This window comes from Eimeria mitis, genomic scaffold, assembly GCF_000499745.2.
Source record: "Eimeria mitis Houghton genomic scaffold, Emh_scaff240, whole genome shotgun sequence".
Lineage (NCBI taxonomy): Eukaryota > Apicomplexa > Conoidasida > Eucoccidiorida > Eimeriidae > Eimeria > Eimeria mitis.
The window spans coordinates 5889-22831 of NW_013570737.1; the positions used below are offsets into that span (position 1 = coordinate 5889).

A 16943-nucleotide genomic window follows, 5' to 3' on the forward strand; every position below is an offset into this window, starting at 1 on the left:
TTCGTTTATAGAGTCAGACCCCCTGGTACGCAGCAGCCCCACGGGGCTGTCTGATGGCAGCAACTGGGCCTCTCTAGCACAGGCGTTGACGCAGGCGAAGCAGCTGCTGCACCGCCCGCAGCAGCAGCAGCAGCAGCAACTCGCGGATGCAGCAGGAGCTGCTCAGGTGCATGACTGCTTGGCTCGGCTTCATGAGGCGGTGCTTCTACTGCAGCGGGAGAACCAGCAGCTACAGGCGCGTGTGCAGCAGCAGCAACAGCAACAGCAGCAGCAACAACAGCAACAACAGATGCGGTTGCAAGCTCTACACCGGCTGCATGCACCACCATCAAAAGAAGGCGTGTCTAACTCTAGGGCTCAATCATTAAGCCCCTTCGGCACAGCAAGCGAAGTCAGTGCTTCTGCTGATGGATGCAACAGCAGCGGCTCCAGCGCCCCCCTATGGAGGGCCCTTAGTGGCAGCGTTCTCCCTTGCCCTGAGGAGACACCTGATGAGATACGCAGCGCCCCCAACCCCTCCACGCCGCTTCTTAGGGGAGGAGATGTCTCCGTTGAACAGTTTTTAAGCACGTGAGGCAGATATATATATATATATATATATATATATATATATATATATATATATATATATATATATATATATATATATATTCCTTTTATGCAGTCTAAGTCCGTACGTATTTTATATAATGCAGAGAATACATATATTGTTTGTTTTATCTAGAACACCCACAGCCTTATTCTATATATTATATAAAATACATACAAGTATATATTCGTTATATACAAGCATTTAATTTATATTTACTTGTTGCATGATCTCTTGACTCGATGGGGACCCGCAGAAGCAACACAAGCGAAGTCTCTGGGTGCACTCGCGGTCATCTCTTCTTCAGTATTTGGGGCTTGCAAGGGCCCCTTCTTCTGTGTATGGATGCATGCGTGCATGCGTGCATGCGTGCATAGAAGGTATATATGGGTGTGTGGTGTATATATATGGGTGTGTGGTGTATTGTTTGTGTTGTTGCTTGTGTTCAGGTTTCCGTTCTCCGCTTGTTCGCGCGAGTACAGCCATTCGGTGTTGAAGTTTTGTGCTGACCACAACTTAGTGGTTAAGCTACTGGGGTTTCAAGGGAGGCGTGTTGAGCTGCTGGAGAGACATCATAGATGCCGCATACAGACATCAGCACAAGCAGCTTCGTTCCCAGGGTATCCTAATGGGCGTTGTGTATTGTTTGTAGGGGCCCTTATCTCGTTGCTGCGTGCTAGTGCTGATCTCTTCGCCGTAGCGGATACAAGCAGGCCAGGCCTACGTCACAACCTAGAGGGGTATAGGATGTGTTTGGTGGTTCCTGGGGAGTATGTGGGGCGTCTACTCCGCAGCAACTGTTCTGGATTGCATGCACTGCAAGAGGGAGGAGGCAAGACAGTACATATAGCGCTAGGGAATCTCTGTGTCCTAATGGGGGGAGGGTATTCAGAGCGAGTGTTGTTGATTGATGGGGCCCTTGATGGTGTGGCTAGGGTGCTGGAGATGGCAGCAACACAGCTACAAGACTTCTTCCGCAGGAACCCAGGGCCCCCCGGGGGTGCAGCAGGAGCAGGAGGTACTCCTCTTATCCAGCGATATGAATTCCTTGATTATCCGAAACGAATAGATGTGCAGCTCTCCTAGAAGGAGGTAACTGCAGGCAACAGAGGCACGCAACAAAACGCAGGACAAACAAAGGCTGGGTCGATAACTGCAGCAGCAATATACACTGCAACAACAGCAGCGGCAGCAGCGATAGCAGCGATAGCAGCGATAGCAGCGACAGCAGCGATCATAAAACCTGGGAGAGCCTTGCTTCATTAGAAGCGAGATTTGAGCCCCAGGGGGGAACGGCAGAAACCACGGGATATCTCGTGGTGTATTGATTTCACATTCCTGTCCTATTCATGAGAGAGCTGACATGCAGCTTTCGTACTATTGGAGTCTGTCACAGTGGCGCTGAGGCAGCATCATCACCAGATGCAATAAAAAAACGAAAGCAGCAAGAACAGCAGCAGCACCAGCATATACCTCATGAGGCCTAGGAGAGCCTCGCTTCGTTGGATGGGAGATTTGGTCCCCGGGGGCAACCATAGGGGCCAGGGGGCCCCTCGGTCTATAGACATGAATTCCTTAACGTTTCAGAGAGGACATACATGCAGCACTTATGATATTAGAGGCTGTCACAGCAGCGCTGAGGCAGCATCAGAAGCAATAACAACTGCAGAAGCAACTGCAGCAGCAACATCATATCTTTCATGAGGCCTAGTATGGCCTCGCTTATTCGGATGGGATATTTGTGGGAGTGAATCGAAGAGGGCTGACCAGACAGTGTGAGTGTATCGCCAGTCTTCGGGTGTACCGGGGGCTAGCGTCTTGTATGTATTAAGTTGTGCTGAGAGGGGGCCCCATGTCTGAGGTCATGGAAGGAGGGCCCCAGCTCCCGTTCTCTTGTCTCCTTTCGGAGTTGCCGTAGAGAGGATATCGCTTTCTGCCGCTGCGGCGCCTTGTCTTACTGCTGTGGCGGCGTTGCTTCGTTCGGGCATACCGCCCAACCAACAGCACTGAAATCTGTCGATTGACAGCCCCTGGTATTTAGCTCTGGGGGATCCACAGCGACAGCGTTTCAACGGCAGAAATAGCAACAGAAACAGCGAAAGCAACAACAGCACGGTGTCGCTGTTGTTGGGTTGTCTTGGGATCGTTCTTGATCCGACCCCAATGGACATTCCAGGCTATATACTCCGATAGGAGAAGTTGCGTATGTGTTTCTTTTGCCTCTCCGTATGTTCTCGGCAAGTGTTGCTGCTCGATGCTGTGGAGCAGCAGCAGCTACGCATCCGTCTTCCATGTTGTACAACGGAAACGGTATGCGTCGTGTCAAGCGAACAGTCTCGCTGCGGTGGCGATACACACCAGCAAACAGTAGCTGAGGTGTTGGGGATGCCCAGCACCAGTGGGTACAGCGCACCCGCAGGGGCTGTTTGTTTCTCTTCTGCAGTATTGTCAAGCGTACTGTAGAAGAAGTGAAGTGGCCTCTTCTCCGAAGTGTGTAGCTTTTCTATCGCCTCCAAGTGTCCCCCATACCTGTACGGAAGAGCAGACGTTGGGGGCTTCTTGCGGAGCACTTTGTGGACCCCTCTAGCCCGCCTCAACTTGTGTCTTTCATGCAGAAGCTGAGGTGTCGGGAATGCGCTGCAGCAGTGGATACAGCATTGGGGGCTATTATTATATTTCCTTTCTTCGTCAGGCACGTACCCGGGACTGGAGAAGGTGAAATATATATAATCGGCCTCTTTTCCAATGCCTGCGGCTCTCCTCTGGCTCTCAAGGTTCACTCAAACTTGTACGGAATAACCGACGTTGCGGGCTTCTGCAGAAGCAATTCATGGACCCCCTAATTTGCCCCAGCAAACAGCAGCTGAGGTGTATGCGTGTGCTGCAGCAGTGGGTATATCAGCAGGGGCCTTTCATTTCTCTTGCGCATCGCCGAGCGTGAAAGTTGCAGTTGCAGGAAGCGATGATTGTACGGATCTCTTCTCAAGTCTGTGGCTTTTCTATCGCATTTAAGGTTCCCCCATACCTGCATGGAGTAGATGTTTGGGGCTTATCTAGAACCTTGCCGTTGACCCCCTAACCTACTCCGGCAAGCAGTAGCCCCGGTGTCTATAGAGTGTGCTGCAGCAGTGGGTACAGCAACAGCAGGAGCCTTTCGTTTCCCTTCTGCACTGTAAAGCACAGAGCTTGCATGGCAGAGACAGTGAAATGTAGTGAGTCGCCTGTTGTTATGCTTGTGGCTCTTCTATGACTTTCATGGCTCCCCCGTACCTATACGGAACAAAGTTGGGGGGCGACTGCAAAAGCACTTCATGGACCCCTAACTTAATTACTGCTTCAGGTCTGTCAAGAAAAGACCTTCCAGCGACGGATACAAACAGATGAGCGGCAGTGATTTATGTAACCGTTGGTTGGTTCCGGTTGGGCTACTGCATTAGGTTTTGTCAGTTGTGGTCCCCGGACTTGGCTAGCGCCTGTCTCCTCGCTCTGATCCTTATCGCTTACCGGTAGCGTCCCTTGCCGGGGAGTATAACGGTAGCAGAGTGGAGCGTAGGATCCACGAGTATAACAGCACGCAGGTAAAGTAAATTAAGGTAAAAGCTCAATAACCTGTCGCCTTACCGGGTAGCCGGGAGTCATCTTATCGCTGCAAATGCGACACATGACATCTCACCATTCACGGTCGATGACATACTTTATTCCACAGAGAATTGGTCCCCTGCAATGCCTGATTTGGAACCCCCCGCTTTTAGCTGTTTGCCACCAGCAGTTCATCCACCCTCAGCGTTTTCTAGGCGGCAGGACTGCGCCGCACGAGCCAACACCCTAATTTACCGCTTTCCTGCGAGGAAAGACCCATGCCGTATTTTTGATTTCTGCGTCTTGTTTGCGGCCTATTCAAACTCCAACTGTAGTCTTTAATCCAGTGGTGCCCGCGCTCCGTGTTGACAAGCATTAGCTTCGGCTTTCGATGTTCGGTAACAGCGGAGGGGCCGTCACTGGCTTGCCCACGATACCGCTAGTTACACAACGCCAAGATCTGTTCGCCTGCTGTATGTAGCAGGCTTCACCCTAGCCGTTTAAGGAGTGAAGACCCCACTAACATAGCTTGCTACTTATGCTCCGCTTGCTTGTTCTACCTAGTACGCTTTCTATGGAGAGACAGCTCCACTAGGTAGCTGACTACCCGCTTTCCCGTCGCCTGCTCTAGCATTCTTCGCCCTTGATTTCTACGCAGAGGGGATCCCACTAAGGTAGTTGGCTGCATCATGCACTGTACTTCGCTGCTGCCGTCTTCAGGGCTGCGCAGGCCAGTATAAACAGCTAGCCAGTTTTGCTTCTGCATTGTAGATGGAGGGGGCCCTGCTACGGTAGCTGCCTACATCGTCTATTTCGCTGCTGTGCTCTTTAGAGCTGCATAGACAAACAAGAAGTCATTTATACGTGCTTAAACTAGCACAGTAGGCACTTGCTGCTCGCTTACTTCGTGTTCTGTAGTTAGCATGAAGAGAAATATCAATTCGCGCTCCTTCATTCGACAGAGCTTGCTACATGGGCCATAAGCTCCGTTGTATTCTAACCTATGACGGTTTCACTTCTTTTGAACAGCTGTGAGTTTCAACAGCTATACTTCAACTCGTTCTTAAATCTGGCTATCCTTCACGTTGCCCCAGCTAGGCAGAGGCACTTTCTGTGTAAACCTGCGTAGTTGAAATGCAAAATGGCCGACCCATATGATATTTATGAAGAGAGTTCTTCTCCACCCTGAACTGTGTTGCTTTTTCCCATCTGCTCATCGGTGTACCGGGTGTGATATCCGGTAGAACGCCGTTGATCCTAGCCTGGCGGAAAGCGAGCAAACAGCATTGTTGATGGCTGCGTATGATCTATAGGACGAGATTTTCGCCAGTAGACTTCTGTTGCTGCTGTTTCTGTTGCTGCTGCGGCTGTTGCTGCTGCTGTTGTTGCTGCTGCTGCTGTGGTTTCTACTGCTGGTGCTGACTGCTGCTGCTGCTACTGCTGCTGCTGCTGACAGCTGCTGCTGCTGCAGCTCCCGCTGTTGTTGCTGTTGCTGCTGCTGCGGTTGTTGTTGTTGCTGCTGCTGCTGTTGCTGTTGTTGTTGCTGTTCTCGTTGTCGCTGCTGCTGCGGTCGTTGTTGTTGCTGCTGCTTCTGCTGTAGCCGTTGCTGCTGCTGTTGCTGTTGCTGCTGCTGTTGCTGTTGCTGCTGCTGTTGCTGTTGCTGCTGCTGTTGCTGTTGCTGCTGCTGTTGCTGTTGTTTTTGCCGCTATTGGTGCTGCTGCTGCTGTTGTTGTTGTTTTTGCTGCTGCTGCTGCTCTTGCTGCTGCTGCTGTTGCTGCTGTTGCTGTTGCTGCTGCTGCTGCTGTTGTTGTTGCTGTTGTTGTTGCTGTTGTTGTTGCTGTTGTTGTTGCTGTTGTTGGTGCTGCTGCTGCTGTTGCCGCTGTTACTTATGCTGCTGTTGCATGTGTTGCCGCTGTTGCTGTTGTTGGTGTTTTTGTTGCTGCTGCTGCTGATACGGAGCATCCAGGGGTCGAAGTCCGCGCTTAGAGATGCACGAATGCATCCATTTAAAGCAAGCTAGTTGGACCAACCTGAAGCCATATTTAAAAAAGAGTTGGCGTACAGCTGTTGAAATCCACAGCTGTTTGAAGGAGGTGCGACCATCACATGCTAGAATATAACGCTGCTTACGACAAGTGTAAGAAGGTCTGTGGACAGCAATGAATCGATATTTCTGTGCATATTGTCTACCGAAAGTGAAGCAGTTTCCTACAGCGTCAGTGTATCCATGTAAGCAGGGATTTATACTTGCATATAAGGTTGACGAGTAGCATAAGTTGCAGCAGAGCAGCGGCTGCAGCAGATAGCCCAACGGCTAAGGGCAGTTAGCCGCACCTCTCCACCATCCCCAATATGTTATCAGGAAATGTGAAGGCATGATTGGGTGTCGCATACATTGGGAGGAAGTGCTGCCCTCCTGGGAGGAAGTGGTACCCTCTGCTTGTTGACTCTATTGAAGCTCAAAGCTGTCCTTGACTAAGGTACAGGGCAATCGTTACACTTACTAGCACTGCCTGCGTAAAATGGGACAGGCAAGGACTGAAAACCGATTCCCACATCCTGATCGTGCGAACTGTTTATTGGGGAGGAAATTTTCCTTAAGCAAAATCAAGGGAGAGCACCAACAGCCGTCCACAAATCCTTATCAAAGCTTTAGCCTTTTACCAGCTAGAATAATGACTAGTGAGAAATTTTGAGTATCTGGCAGGGAGGTGACCAGTGGGTGAGTCGCTCACCGGGGAGGTATGACTGCACTCTCCGCAGTCCATCTGAGTAAAGCGTTTTATCGTAAAGGCAACACAAGAAGAATGCCTCTCCAAAGTGCTGATCTTCTAACTAGGACGGTTGTCTCGATATCGGGAGAGTGTAACGATTGCTAGCTTTTCTGTAGCTGCTGTTTTCCTTACGAGTACTCCCAAAGTTCTACAGCTGCCTCTGGCATATTCTTTATCAAAAGAGAGGTCAGGAGAATGGTGGCCAGGCAAGAGAACCATCAGTTTCACATAGCACATCAGGAAGGTTTTTGCTGCATGAGCTGGTGCTTATGTTTATTAGTACATCAGCTCCACCTCTGACCGTTTTGACAGGCTCATCACAGGCAATGACGTCTCATCTGTCCTCAGCAGAGCCGTAGGCAGACCAGCGGATTGCTGATTTCACTATCCCTAACTTAGAGTTTCAACGTGCGCCGTGTCCACCCGTTCCTATCGACGTGGGGTGCCGTCGCAGCATCCGTGCGTCCTGCTCTCTCTCAGCTCTCATTGCTGCTCGTCCATCCTCTACCCTGCCTGATTCCAGTGTGGCACACTGTTTTATCAGTGTGGATTCCATCCAGCGTCTTCGCTTTCCTGTGATATGCCAAGCCGTTCCTTTCAAGCTCTTGGGCAGATGGCCGTTCTGTTGTTGGGGAGCAAGCCTCTCTGACTTGGTCCAGAGGATCTGCATGTCTCACCGATGCCTTCTATTTGGATTCATTACCTCATGACTGCATCTTGGGTAGTAACTGATTATTTCAACATCGGGTACGTGGGCGGACGCAGATAAAATGCGTGTTTACATATGGGGGACTTCGTATGTGCTGTCGCTTCGGGGTTCTCGAGGAGACTCTTCATTCGATCATTATCTCCTACATGGGAAACTCCCTTTTCCAGCTGAAAGTGCATACCATGATCTTGCGCGTCAGGTGGCCTTTAATCTCATCAACCCCGTTCCCTTTGCTGTATGTAGCGCAGATCTTGTCTCGCCCCCATGTGGTGGTCTGACTTTGAGTACCTTAGCTCCAGCACCTGCCCGTTCTGTGTCCCCAGCAAACCCTACTCCTATTGATTTCCATGCCCAGGTGCTCGAGGAAGAAATTCCCCCCTTTCAAACCGATAAACTGGAGTATTTGGTTTTCGATGAGTGGATGCGCTCACTAGCGGCCACTTAAGCTCATCCTGAACTTTTGAGAGTCTTGAAGGAGTTCGTTGAGGTTTCATTGCCAACCGGCCTCCCTCCCAAAAGGCTACAAGATCACCGTCTCCTTCTTGTGCCCCTCCAGTTGCCGACAAAGCCGGTACTGTAAAGCCATGTCACCTGAACAGTTGGCACACCACAGAGAGGAGATAGCGAAGCTCGTTGACAAGAGTTGGGTACGTCCTACATATTCCCAGACTTGTTCCCCTACTCTGACGGTTTATACGCACGATGACAGATCTGGCCAGAAGCATATGCGAATGGTTGTCAATTATAAGGCCTTCGGTGCACTGAATATATCACCCGAATTCCCCTTACCCCCTGTACACACGGTCTTGGAGATGCTCGGGGGTGATGGCTATTTTTGGAGGATTGAGCTTGGCTATGCTCCCCACCAGATTTAGATGGCCACCGACGATCCCTGGAAGGCAGCCTTCGGCTCCATCTCGGGCGTCTTCGAGTACAGGGTAATGCCGTTCGGCCTTAAGGGCGTCCCGGCGGCCTTCCAGGCCAATATCAATGCCTACTTGCAGCTGTGGCTAAGCCAAGGGGTTATCGCTTACCTGGATGATGCGCTCCTCTACACTCCTGACCTCCGTTCCCACTTTGACCTTCTTCGTAAGGTCTTAGGCGTGTTCGTACACCACTTCTACCCCGGGCTTCGGAAATCTCGTTTTGCCCAGACGAATCTCACGGGTAGACCACTGACGCTGAGAGTTTGTCCGGAAACTCTAGCGAATGTCACAGAGGTCTGTCAGTTCCTCGGCAGTGTGAATTGCTGTCGGATGTTCATGGGACCAGAGTTCGCGCTAAGCCTCTAGTAGTCCTTACTTGCTCTAACGCACCCTTTAAGTGGCATCCTGAACAGAGACATACCCCGCAAAGCCGTCAATCAGCCCCTCGTTGACTCTGCGGCACTGCAAGCCCCTGACAGTTCTAGGCCATACCAGTTATTCACCGGTGCGTCTGGGTTTGCCACCGGCGCCGTCCTGGAGCAGGATGGCAAACCGGTTGAATTCCTCAGTCAGGTGATCACCGACGTGCAGCATCGGTACTCTATCTACGACAATTAGCTCCTCGGTCTCGTCTCCGCCTTAACCGAATGGAAGTACCTTCTCCGTGCAGCTTATGTCACAGCGTAGACGGACAATCAGGCTCTCACATACCTCCAGAAACTCTCTGCGGCTAAACCGCCATGCCGACGATTGTTAGATTTCCTTGGTGAGCTCCCTCATCTGAAGATTAGCTACCCCCCGGGGCCTAGCATTCGGGTGGCTGATGCTATGTTTCACCATCCCATTCGCCCTGTACTCAGCAGGGTCATGGAACAGCCTTGCTTATTGTTGGTTCCCTCAATAAAATTGACCATTTCATTCCCACATCCAAAACTGTCCCCGCGGAGCAGATGATTGAGTTGTTGGCTTATCGCCTCATCAGGTGTCACGGTTTCCGCGACACGCTTATCAGCGACCACGATCACCGCTTTCAGTCTGATTCTTGGCAGCAGCTTGGTACATGCTTTTTATCCAACGCGCCATGTACACACCCTATCATCCGCGGACTGATGGGCAGACGGCGCTTGTAAACAGCACTCTCGAACCGATCCTCAGGACCTGCATACAATCCGATGAGCAGGAACGCGAGTGCTACCGGCACTGGAACTGGCGTATAAGACCACAAGTCATTCATCCACAGAGCTTAGTCCTTGATAGACTTGACTGTGATATACCGAGTGAACCTCCAAAGCTACCGAACAACCCTATCCTTCTCTGATCATTAGAAAGGCGCTGCAAGTTATCTCAGAGGTGGGCAATCCATTAGCACAGTAAGGTACCCTCGCCGTCTACCGCCAATGCTTTCCTAAGACGCCGCTTTGCACCCATTTCTCTGCGGAAGCCCGAGCTTCTCGGCGGAGATATGGCCTTTGGATCACTTGCCACTCTATCAAGGCAGCGCACCGTGAGAGAGCCCTTTTGCCCCTTACCTGGTTCCTACCACCCTCGACGTTGGCTTGAGGGCCTTCATGCGCATCTAGAGTAAAAATAGCTACCCCTCTACTAACGCGCTACCCTGGCCAACAGTAATTCGGGTTCGCGAAGTGACGCCCACGTCCCCATCGCTCACAGTGTTTGCGTGCTCGCGAAAAGGTGTGCAGGGCCGGCGGGCTCTGAGCAGGCAAGCCCAGAAAAAATGTATTTTATTTACAGTGAGGGGCTGCGCATTGTAGTGGCTACCAGGGCACGGTTGACCTATGTGAGGGCAGCGAGACGTCTGGCCCCGGGGGACAAAATTCACACGGGATAGGCGCGCCCACGACATAGGGGGCAGCTGGCTAGTTGTTTGCTAGTATTGACAAGATCGGCCTTTGGGTAGCAGTAGTGGGGCTCAGCGCTTTATGAGGGAGACGGAGTCTACCGGTCGCTTTGCAGGGGCGAAGGCTGGGGGTATCTTTTCACGGTCGCCCACCTCACGCATCTGTAGGGTTTGCACAGACAGGGCATTACCTTGCAGTTACACACTTTGACATTTAGCGAGGCACATAGGCGGACTCCCCCATCCGGCGGTCCGGACTGCTGTCGCGACACTGAGAAAGCACCGCTAGCTTAACGAAAAACACGTCAAACAACTTGGTTGCCGAGCCTTTCACCGCCGTGGATGCCGAGTAGCAACGTTGTGCTTTATACAAGCTGTGAGCTCCCCTGCAGACTCTCCCTCACACCAGCGGCACAACACAAATGGGGCAGCAGACAGGCATCCTTAACATGCACTACACGGCACATTATGTTGTGTTGCCGTATTCTTTGCCGCTGGCTTAGACCATTGCTGTAGTACCCAGGCACCAAAAACAAGAGCCCCACATGGCCAGCTTCGCACTCGTATCCTCTGCTTCAACTTTGTTGCACTGGGCGTAAGCGCGTGCTGCGCTAGCCTTTCGTGGCAAACTTGACATACTAGGCTACTTTGTCCGGGAGACATAAGGCAAACATACACCTAGCCGGAGTGGCACGAAGGCAGCGCATTCTCTGGTTCTGAGCTTATGATAATCGAAGCGCAAGCCGGACGGCTCCAGGAGCCAGAGGTAAAAGCGTAAAATGTGCGATCGCACCTTCCGCCTACAACCTCTTCCACATCCAACTTTTTCTATTAGCCTTAGTTTCACCGCAGTACTGCAGGTCGTGCTATGTACACATATACAAGTATCTATGTGTGTCTATCTAACTACGTCTCTATCTATGCATCTATGTATCTATCTACCGACCTAAGCGTATATATATATATATATATATATATATATATATATATATATATATATATATATGCATGTATGTATATACATAAATATATGCATGTCCTGCGGGTCCTGTTACTCAAGCCCGAAGCGTCGACCTGAGATGCACAACTGTTTCTGCGTTGTGAGCAGCTTCGCTGCATTTTCCAAGAGGGATCTGAGTTCGATTGCAGATAGCTGCATCTCCTTCGATTATTGAAAAATCCATCTGCACGCGCTGTTGTGCTGCCCCTACTCCCAACGATGCTCTTACAACTGCTTCTTTATAACCTTAAGGAAGAAGCCGCCTGCAGTGATGCATGCCATGTACTTGAGCTCATTTCACCTAAAGGCCGCTGATGCGGTGTTGTACATGCAGACAGAGGTTACTCGCAGCTCGCTAAGGCCTCTAGCGCGTGTGGGCATCAGTACACATTCCACACGTATGAAGAGTATGCTGGGGAGACTACCTAAGCGCTAAACCCTAAACCCTAAACCACCTCCTTTTTCTTTTCACTGTGGTGTAGACTCTATTGATATGGCACGTATTGGAAGATACTTTGGGTACTCTCTATACCAGAGTGTTTCTCATAGCACTAATGCCGGCCTCTAAGCTTTGTGATTGAATACATACACAGCAATATTTGTCCTGCAAAGAGACCCAGCTGCGACAAAGTGGAACGCCTCGTCATGAGGAAGAGACCTGAAGAAGGTCGTCTAAGATGCCTCGGACGAACAGCGGATGCCCCTCCTTCTTCAGCACAGGTGCACGCAATCAGATATGTTCAGGGGCTGGAGGTGCCCAGATACAACACCTGCGGTTTTCTTCTCTTGCGCCAACACAAGTTTGCTGCATGCAATACTCCACTCGGCTCCTGCAGCATTTCTCCCCTCTACGTATCAAGTGCACCAGCGCTCTGCGTCTGTTACTCTTCTAACAGTAGCACGGAGATTGGTAGTAAACCCTAAACTCCAAACACTAAACCGCAGGTTACAAGTGTCTGAAGACTCAAAAGAGGAAAATGTATTTGTGTAAAACGGGGAGATATCTACCTTTGTCCTGATGCGCCGTCTTCTCCTCTGGGGGTTAGCAGTGATAACTTGCTGGGAGCTTGTCTTTATGCTGATATGTGCTGCAACTGACTGCGTAGGCAAACGCCTGACTGTGTCTCTACTTGTTCTCCCTTGCTGTTGCTTGTCTCCCTTCCCTCTTGTCCTTTTATCTCTTTCTACTGAAGTGTATCTAACGTTGCAAACTAAAGAATGAAAACAGAGACAAATCAATTGTCTCCAAGGAGACAAAAGGGAAATGCAAATGCAATCAGCATATGCTGCGCAGAGCGGCAGCGAACAGTGTTGCAGTAGCAGCAACAGCAGCAGCAGCAGCTGCTGCTTCTGCTGCGGCTGCTCTTGAAGCACGCAGTCACTCCTTTCCAGAGCGTATCTAGAATCTCCGTCGGGCCTTGCGATTGGAAGAGCAGGGCCTCTTCAGTTTGAGGGGAAATGATCCTACCTGTCTGCTCTGCTCCGGTAGAAGAGGGAGATGCTGTCGCTTTCTGGTGCTGCTGCTGCTGCTGCTGCTGCTGTTGTTCTGCTGCTGCAGCAAATGAAGTAGCAGACGCCCCACAGCCAGCAAAGCCTCCCTGTTTTCCTGTGTGTCCGACCACCGGAGCAGCAGCAGCAGCAGCAGCAGCTGAAAGAACGCAGACTGCTGCTGCATGTGCTGCAGATAGCAGTCCCGGTGTAAGTATACAATATCGGGGGGCACGATGCGCTGCAGTGTCAAATCACAGCGCGCTACAACAGAAGCAGAATATTCATATCCATCACCAACACCCCTGTGGTCGTGCTGCTGGGGAGCTGATGTTGCAGCTGCCGTGGTTGCATCAGCACCAGCAGGTGCTGCTGGTGCTGTTGCTGCAACTGCACGCTGCTGCTTAGGGGCAGGAAGCTGCTGCCGCAGCAGCGCCAGCATTTCTTGCTGCAGCGGCTCAAGCTCCCCGTCAGCCATTTCCATGCTTACAAGGCTCCTGTATGCTGCTTCTGCTGCTGCTGCATCTCCTGCGCTAGCTGCGCGATCCTCGGCAGCAGCAGCTGCAGAAGCCGGAAATCCGCCTTCAGATTGCTGCAGCAGTGCTTCTGATTCTATTTCAACTGCAACAGATAAGACAGCAGGCTGCGTCCCGATGCATGAACTCAACTGTGCATATTTGGGTTGCTGCTTCTGCTGCTTTGCTGCTGCGTCATCCTTCTGCTGCTCTCGCTGCTTCTGCTGTCTGCTGCTGCTGTCACAGAACTTGTCTGCAGGCTGCATCTCAGCTAGACGCAACAACGGAGCAGTAGAAATTGCTGCTGCAGCTGCAGCAAGACCCTGCAACACCACTTCTTGTTTCTCTGCTGTTGCCCCTTCAACGTCCATGCAGCTGCTGCTGCTGCTACTTTGGCTGCTGCTGCTGCTGCTGTTGTTGCTGCTGTTGCTGCTGCTGTTGCTGTTGCTGCAGCTGTTGCCTCCAAGTGCCGCTGCCAAGCGCAGTGCTGGCGCAACGGCGGCCACGATAGCAGCAGCAAGTTGTTCTTGCTGTTGCTGCTGCTGTCGCTTCAGCACAACAGCGACGGCATCGCGGAGATAATACTGCTGCTGCTGCTCATCGAGGCTAAGCCCGAAGGAACAGCTGCATAGGAAGCATTGGCGTAGTCTCTGGGCTTCTTGCATAAGGATCCGCGTGGGGCTGACAGCTGCTGCTGCTGCTGCTGCTGCTGCTGCAGCTGTTCCCGTTGCTGCTGCTGTACACTGACGTACTGAATGTAACACACGCTCACGCTCCTCTGCGGCTGCGCCATCGCCTGCATGCTCCCCCAAGGAAGCAACAGCAGCAGCTACTGCTGCTGCTGCTTTCTGTGCGGGCACAGCAGCAGCAACCTGCAGCAGCACTGATGCCCATTGCTTTGGAGAGGCAGATATCCTGCGTATACACCCCAAAGTGGTATCATCTTTTATGCTGGACGCAGCTGCAGAGAAGCCCACTGCGGGGCCCCCGGAGGGGCCCCCTAGGGGGCCCCCTGTTGTTGTCTGGGTGCTGCAGCAGCTGGAGTTTGCTGCTGCAAAACACCACTCCCACAGCTTTGATTCTTGCTGCTCGAGTTGTTGCACTGCCTCTGTCGTTACGGCTGCTAGGCCAGCTGATTGGTGGTGGTGGTGCTGCTGCTGTTCTTCATTTGCTGCTGCTGCTGCAGCAGCAGCTGCTGCTTGAGAGCCTGCTTCTGAGCCAGCTGCTTCTGAAGGCCCCGACGAGGTGAAGGCGGGCTGAGCAGCAGCAGTATCAACAGCAGCAGCAGCAGGAGTGTCTGCATGCGCTAGGTCGCATGCAAACTGCGCAGCAACAAACGGGGGNGGGCCCCTGGGGCCCCCTGAGTCTCTTGCTGTCTCAGCTCTGCTCTCCCAAGAGAGATGAGTGCATGCGCTGCTGCTGTCATTTGCTGATTCAGTGCCAAAGATGAATCTTGTGCTGCAGCAGCATCTGCTGCTGCTGCTGCTGCTGCACCTACGCCGTCATCTGAGGAGGGCCGGCTTGCTGCAACTATCCAGCTAGCTACTGCAGGCCATGGCTGCCACGGTGCTGCTGCTCCTGCTGCTACTGCTGCTGTTGCTGCTGCTGCTGCACGTATAGATGCAATAGAATGCCGTCCTCCCCCGGCCTGGTGCAGCAGTTGTTGCTGCTGCTGCTGCTGCTGCATGCGTCGCCGCATGTGCCGCTCTAAGTGCATCAGCTTTGCAGCAGAGGAGGAGAATCGTCGCGAGCAGCAAAAGCAAATAAAGGGTTTACCTGCATGCATCTGCTGCAGCAGAGAGGGAGAAGGAGGAGCAGACAGCAGCTGCGCATAGATGAGGCGGTTGCCTATCACCTGTTGCTGCTGCCGCTGCTGCTGCCGCTGCCGCAGCCGAGCCACNAGGGGGAAGCTCTGATACATGCGCTGTATACGTTAGGTGGCGGATGCTATCACGAGACCGCGTCACCGTGGCCAGCTGCTGCTTGTCTGTAGCTAGCTGCTGCGCGTCCCGCTGGAAGAGCCGCCGCAAGCCTTCAGGTAGAAGAGAAGGAGATATCTTGGTGAGGGGGGCAGCATCAGCTGGGTTAATATCCATATAAGAGGGGTGCTGCTTGCTGCTGCTCCTGCTGCCTGCTGCAGTCGCTCCTGCCGGTTGCTTGCTGCCTTTCCCTGCAGCAGAAGAAGCAGCAGCTGCAGCGTACTGCTGCAGCAGAGGCAAGAAACGACATAGGGATGAAGGAGGCGGCAGCGACAGCAACACGAGGGGGTCGTCTGCCTCTGCTCCTGCTGCGAAGGGGCCCCCTCCGCCGAGGGTGCGGGGGCCCCCCTGCCCTTCTAAGCCGGGTGGCGGCATAGTTGAGGAGAAGGAGAAGACAGCAGAGAATATGATTATCTTACAGGGGCAGAGAGGGGCCCCTGGGCCCCCTCATACCCCCTAACCAACCACCCCAACAGAAGGAGCAAAAAGAAATAACCGCACAGGACTGCAGCTGGCGCCCAGCAATCATTTCTTCNCACCCCAACAGAAGGAGCAAAAAGAAATAACCGCACAGGACTGCAGCTGGCGCCCAGCAATCATTTCTTCGCTGGCTGCACAGAAGAATATAGGGAAATATATTTGGTCGTTTTGCTGCTACATATGAACTCGATTGAGCAGCAAACGTGGTGTTGCATACATGCATGCATGTGTTTTGGGGCTGGCAATATGCATGCGCATGCATGCAGATCAATTGATATATTTAATTCTGGTGTATTGTAATGTTGAACTTTTATTTTTTTCAGTTCTCCTTAGAGCTCCATACATAACCACGGTGAGGCTGCGCATGCAGCGTTGCAGCTGTTGCTGCTATCTAGCCCCCCCTGTGTTGTCTCGCTCTCGTCTATAGCTAGCCGGTGAGCAGCTGTGCCCTCCTTTTTTCTTTTCTTTTTTTCTGTTGAAATTTGTGAATTATTATCTGATTATTTTTATTTAAATTGTTTATAAAGATATATTATTATACGCCAATGGCAGACCCAGCGACCCGGGCATTGATAGCCAAGCTGCCTCTGTGCTCCGTCAACGCGGGGCCGCGTAGCCCCCAATGGAATGAAAGACTAAAAGAGGAGTATATGGCGTTAATTAATTATTTAACAATTACAAAAGAAACGGATAAAGAATGGTTTAGAATAGAAGCAAACAAAGAGGGAACAGAGTGAGAAATATAACGATCTTATACACAAATAATCATCGGGGGTGCACAGACACCTCAAGCACTCTTATTACACCAAATAAAAAAGATAATTATATTATAAATATTTTATATATACAGACGAGGGGTCAGACTGCCCTCAAACACTCTCTGTACTGCTCCTGTTAGCAGCTTTCTCCTCTGTCTCTCTTGATTTATGTATTTTATTTGACTGTAATTTAATTTAATTTAATTCTTTCTGTTTTATACAGGTGGAAAGGGCGGTGCTGGTGCATGTACGAAATGGTGAAGTACGAGTTCGAGTTGGTCTTCGATG

At 51.6% G+C, this 16943-nt stretch overlaps 4 protein-coding genes across 4 annotated transcripts in view; 2 read left to right on the forward strand and 2 right to left on the reverse strand.

The window, feature by feature from the left end:
* The window catches only part of EMH_0004880 (KH domain containing protein, putative), a gene marked incomplete at both ends in the record, with an annotated part of 3553 nt that extends 1878 nt beyond the window's left edge, over positions 1–1675 (forward strand). Inside the window, 2 exons of the mRNA XM_013496975.1 lie at positions 12–570; positions 1039–1675. Coding sequence (XP_013352429.1) covers positions 12–570; positions 1039–1675 — 1196 coding nt within the window. The remainder of the gene's footprint in view (positions 1–11; positions 571–1038) is intronic.
* Positions 1676–5602: 3927 nt separating this feature from the next.
* EMH_0004890 (uncharacterized protein) lies at positions 5603–6564 on the reverse strand (the record flags this gene model as incomplete). The annotated part of the gene is made up of 2 exons (XM_013496976.1): positions 5603–6149; positions 6503–6564. 2 exons carry the CDS (start codon positions 6562–6564, stop codon positions 5603–5605), a joined length of 609 nt encoding a protein of 202 aa, XP_013352430.1.
* Positions 6565–8526: 1962 nt separating this feature from the next.
* On the forward strand, positions 8527–8943 carry EMH_0004900 (uncharacterized protein; the record flags this gene model as incomplete). Its single annotated transcript, XM_013496977.1, has 1 exon — positions 8527–8943. One exon carries the CDS (start codon positions 8527–8529, stop codon positions 8941–8943), a length of 417 nt encoding a protein of 138 aa, XP_013352431.1.
* Positions 8944–12670: 3727 nt separating this feature from the next.
* EMH_0004920 (uncharacterized protein) lies at positions 12671–15792 on the reverse strand (the record flags this gene model as incomplete). Its single annotated transcript, XM_013496978.1, is given in 5 exon segments — positions 12671–12721; positions 12904–14760; positions 14985–15145; positions 15294–15336; positions 15340–15792. Coding segments are annotated over 5 exon segments (2565 nt in total).
* Positions 15793–16943: the final 1151 nt, after the last annotated feature.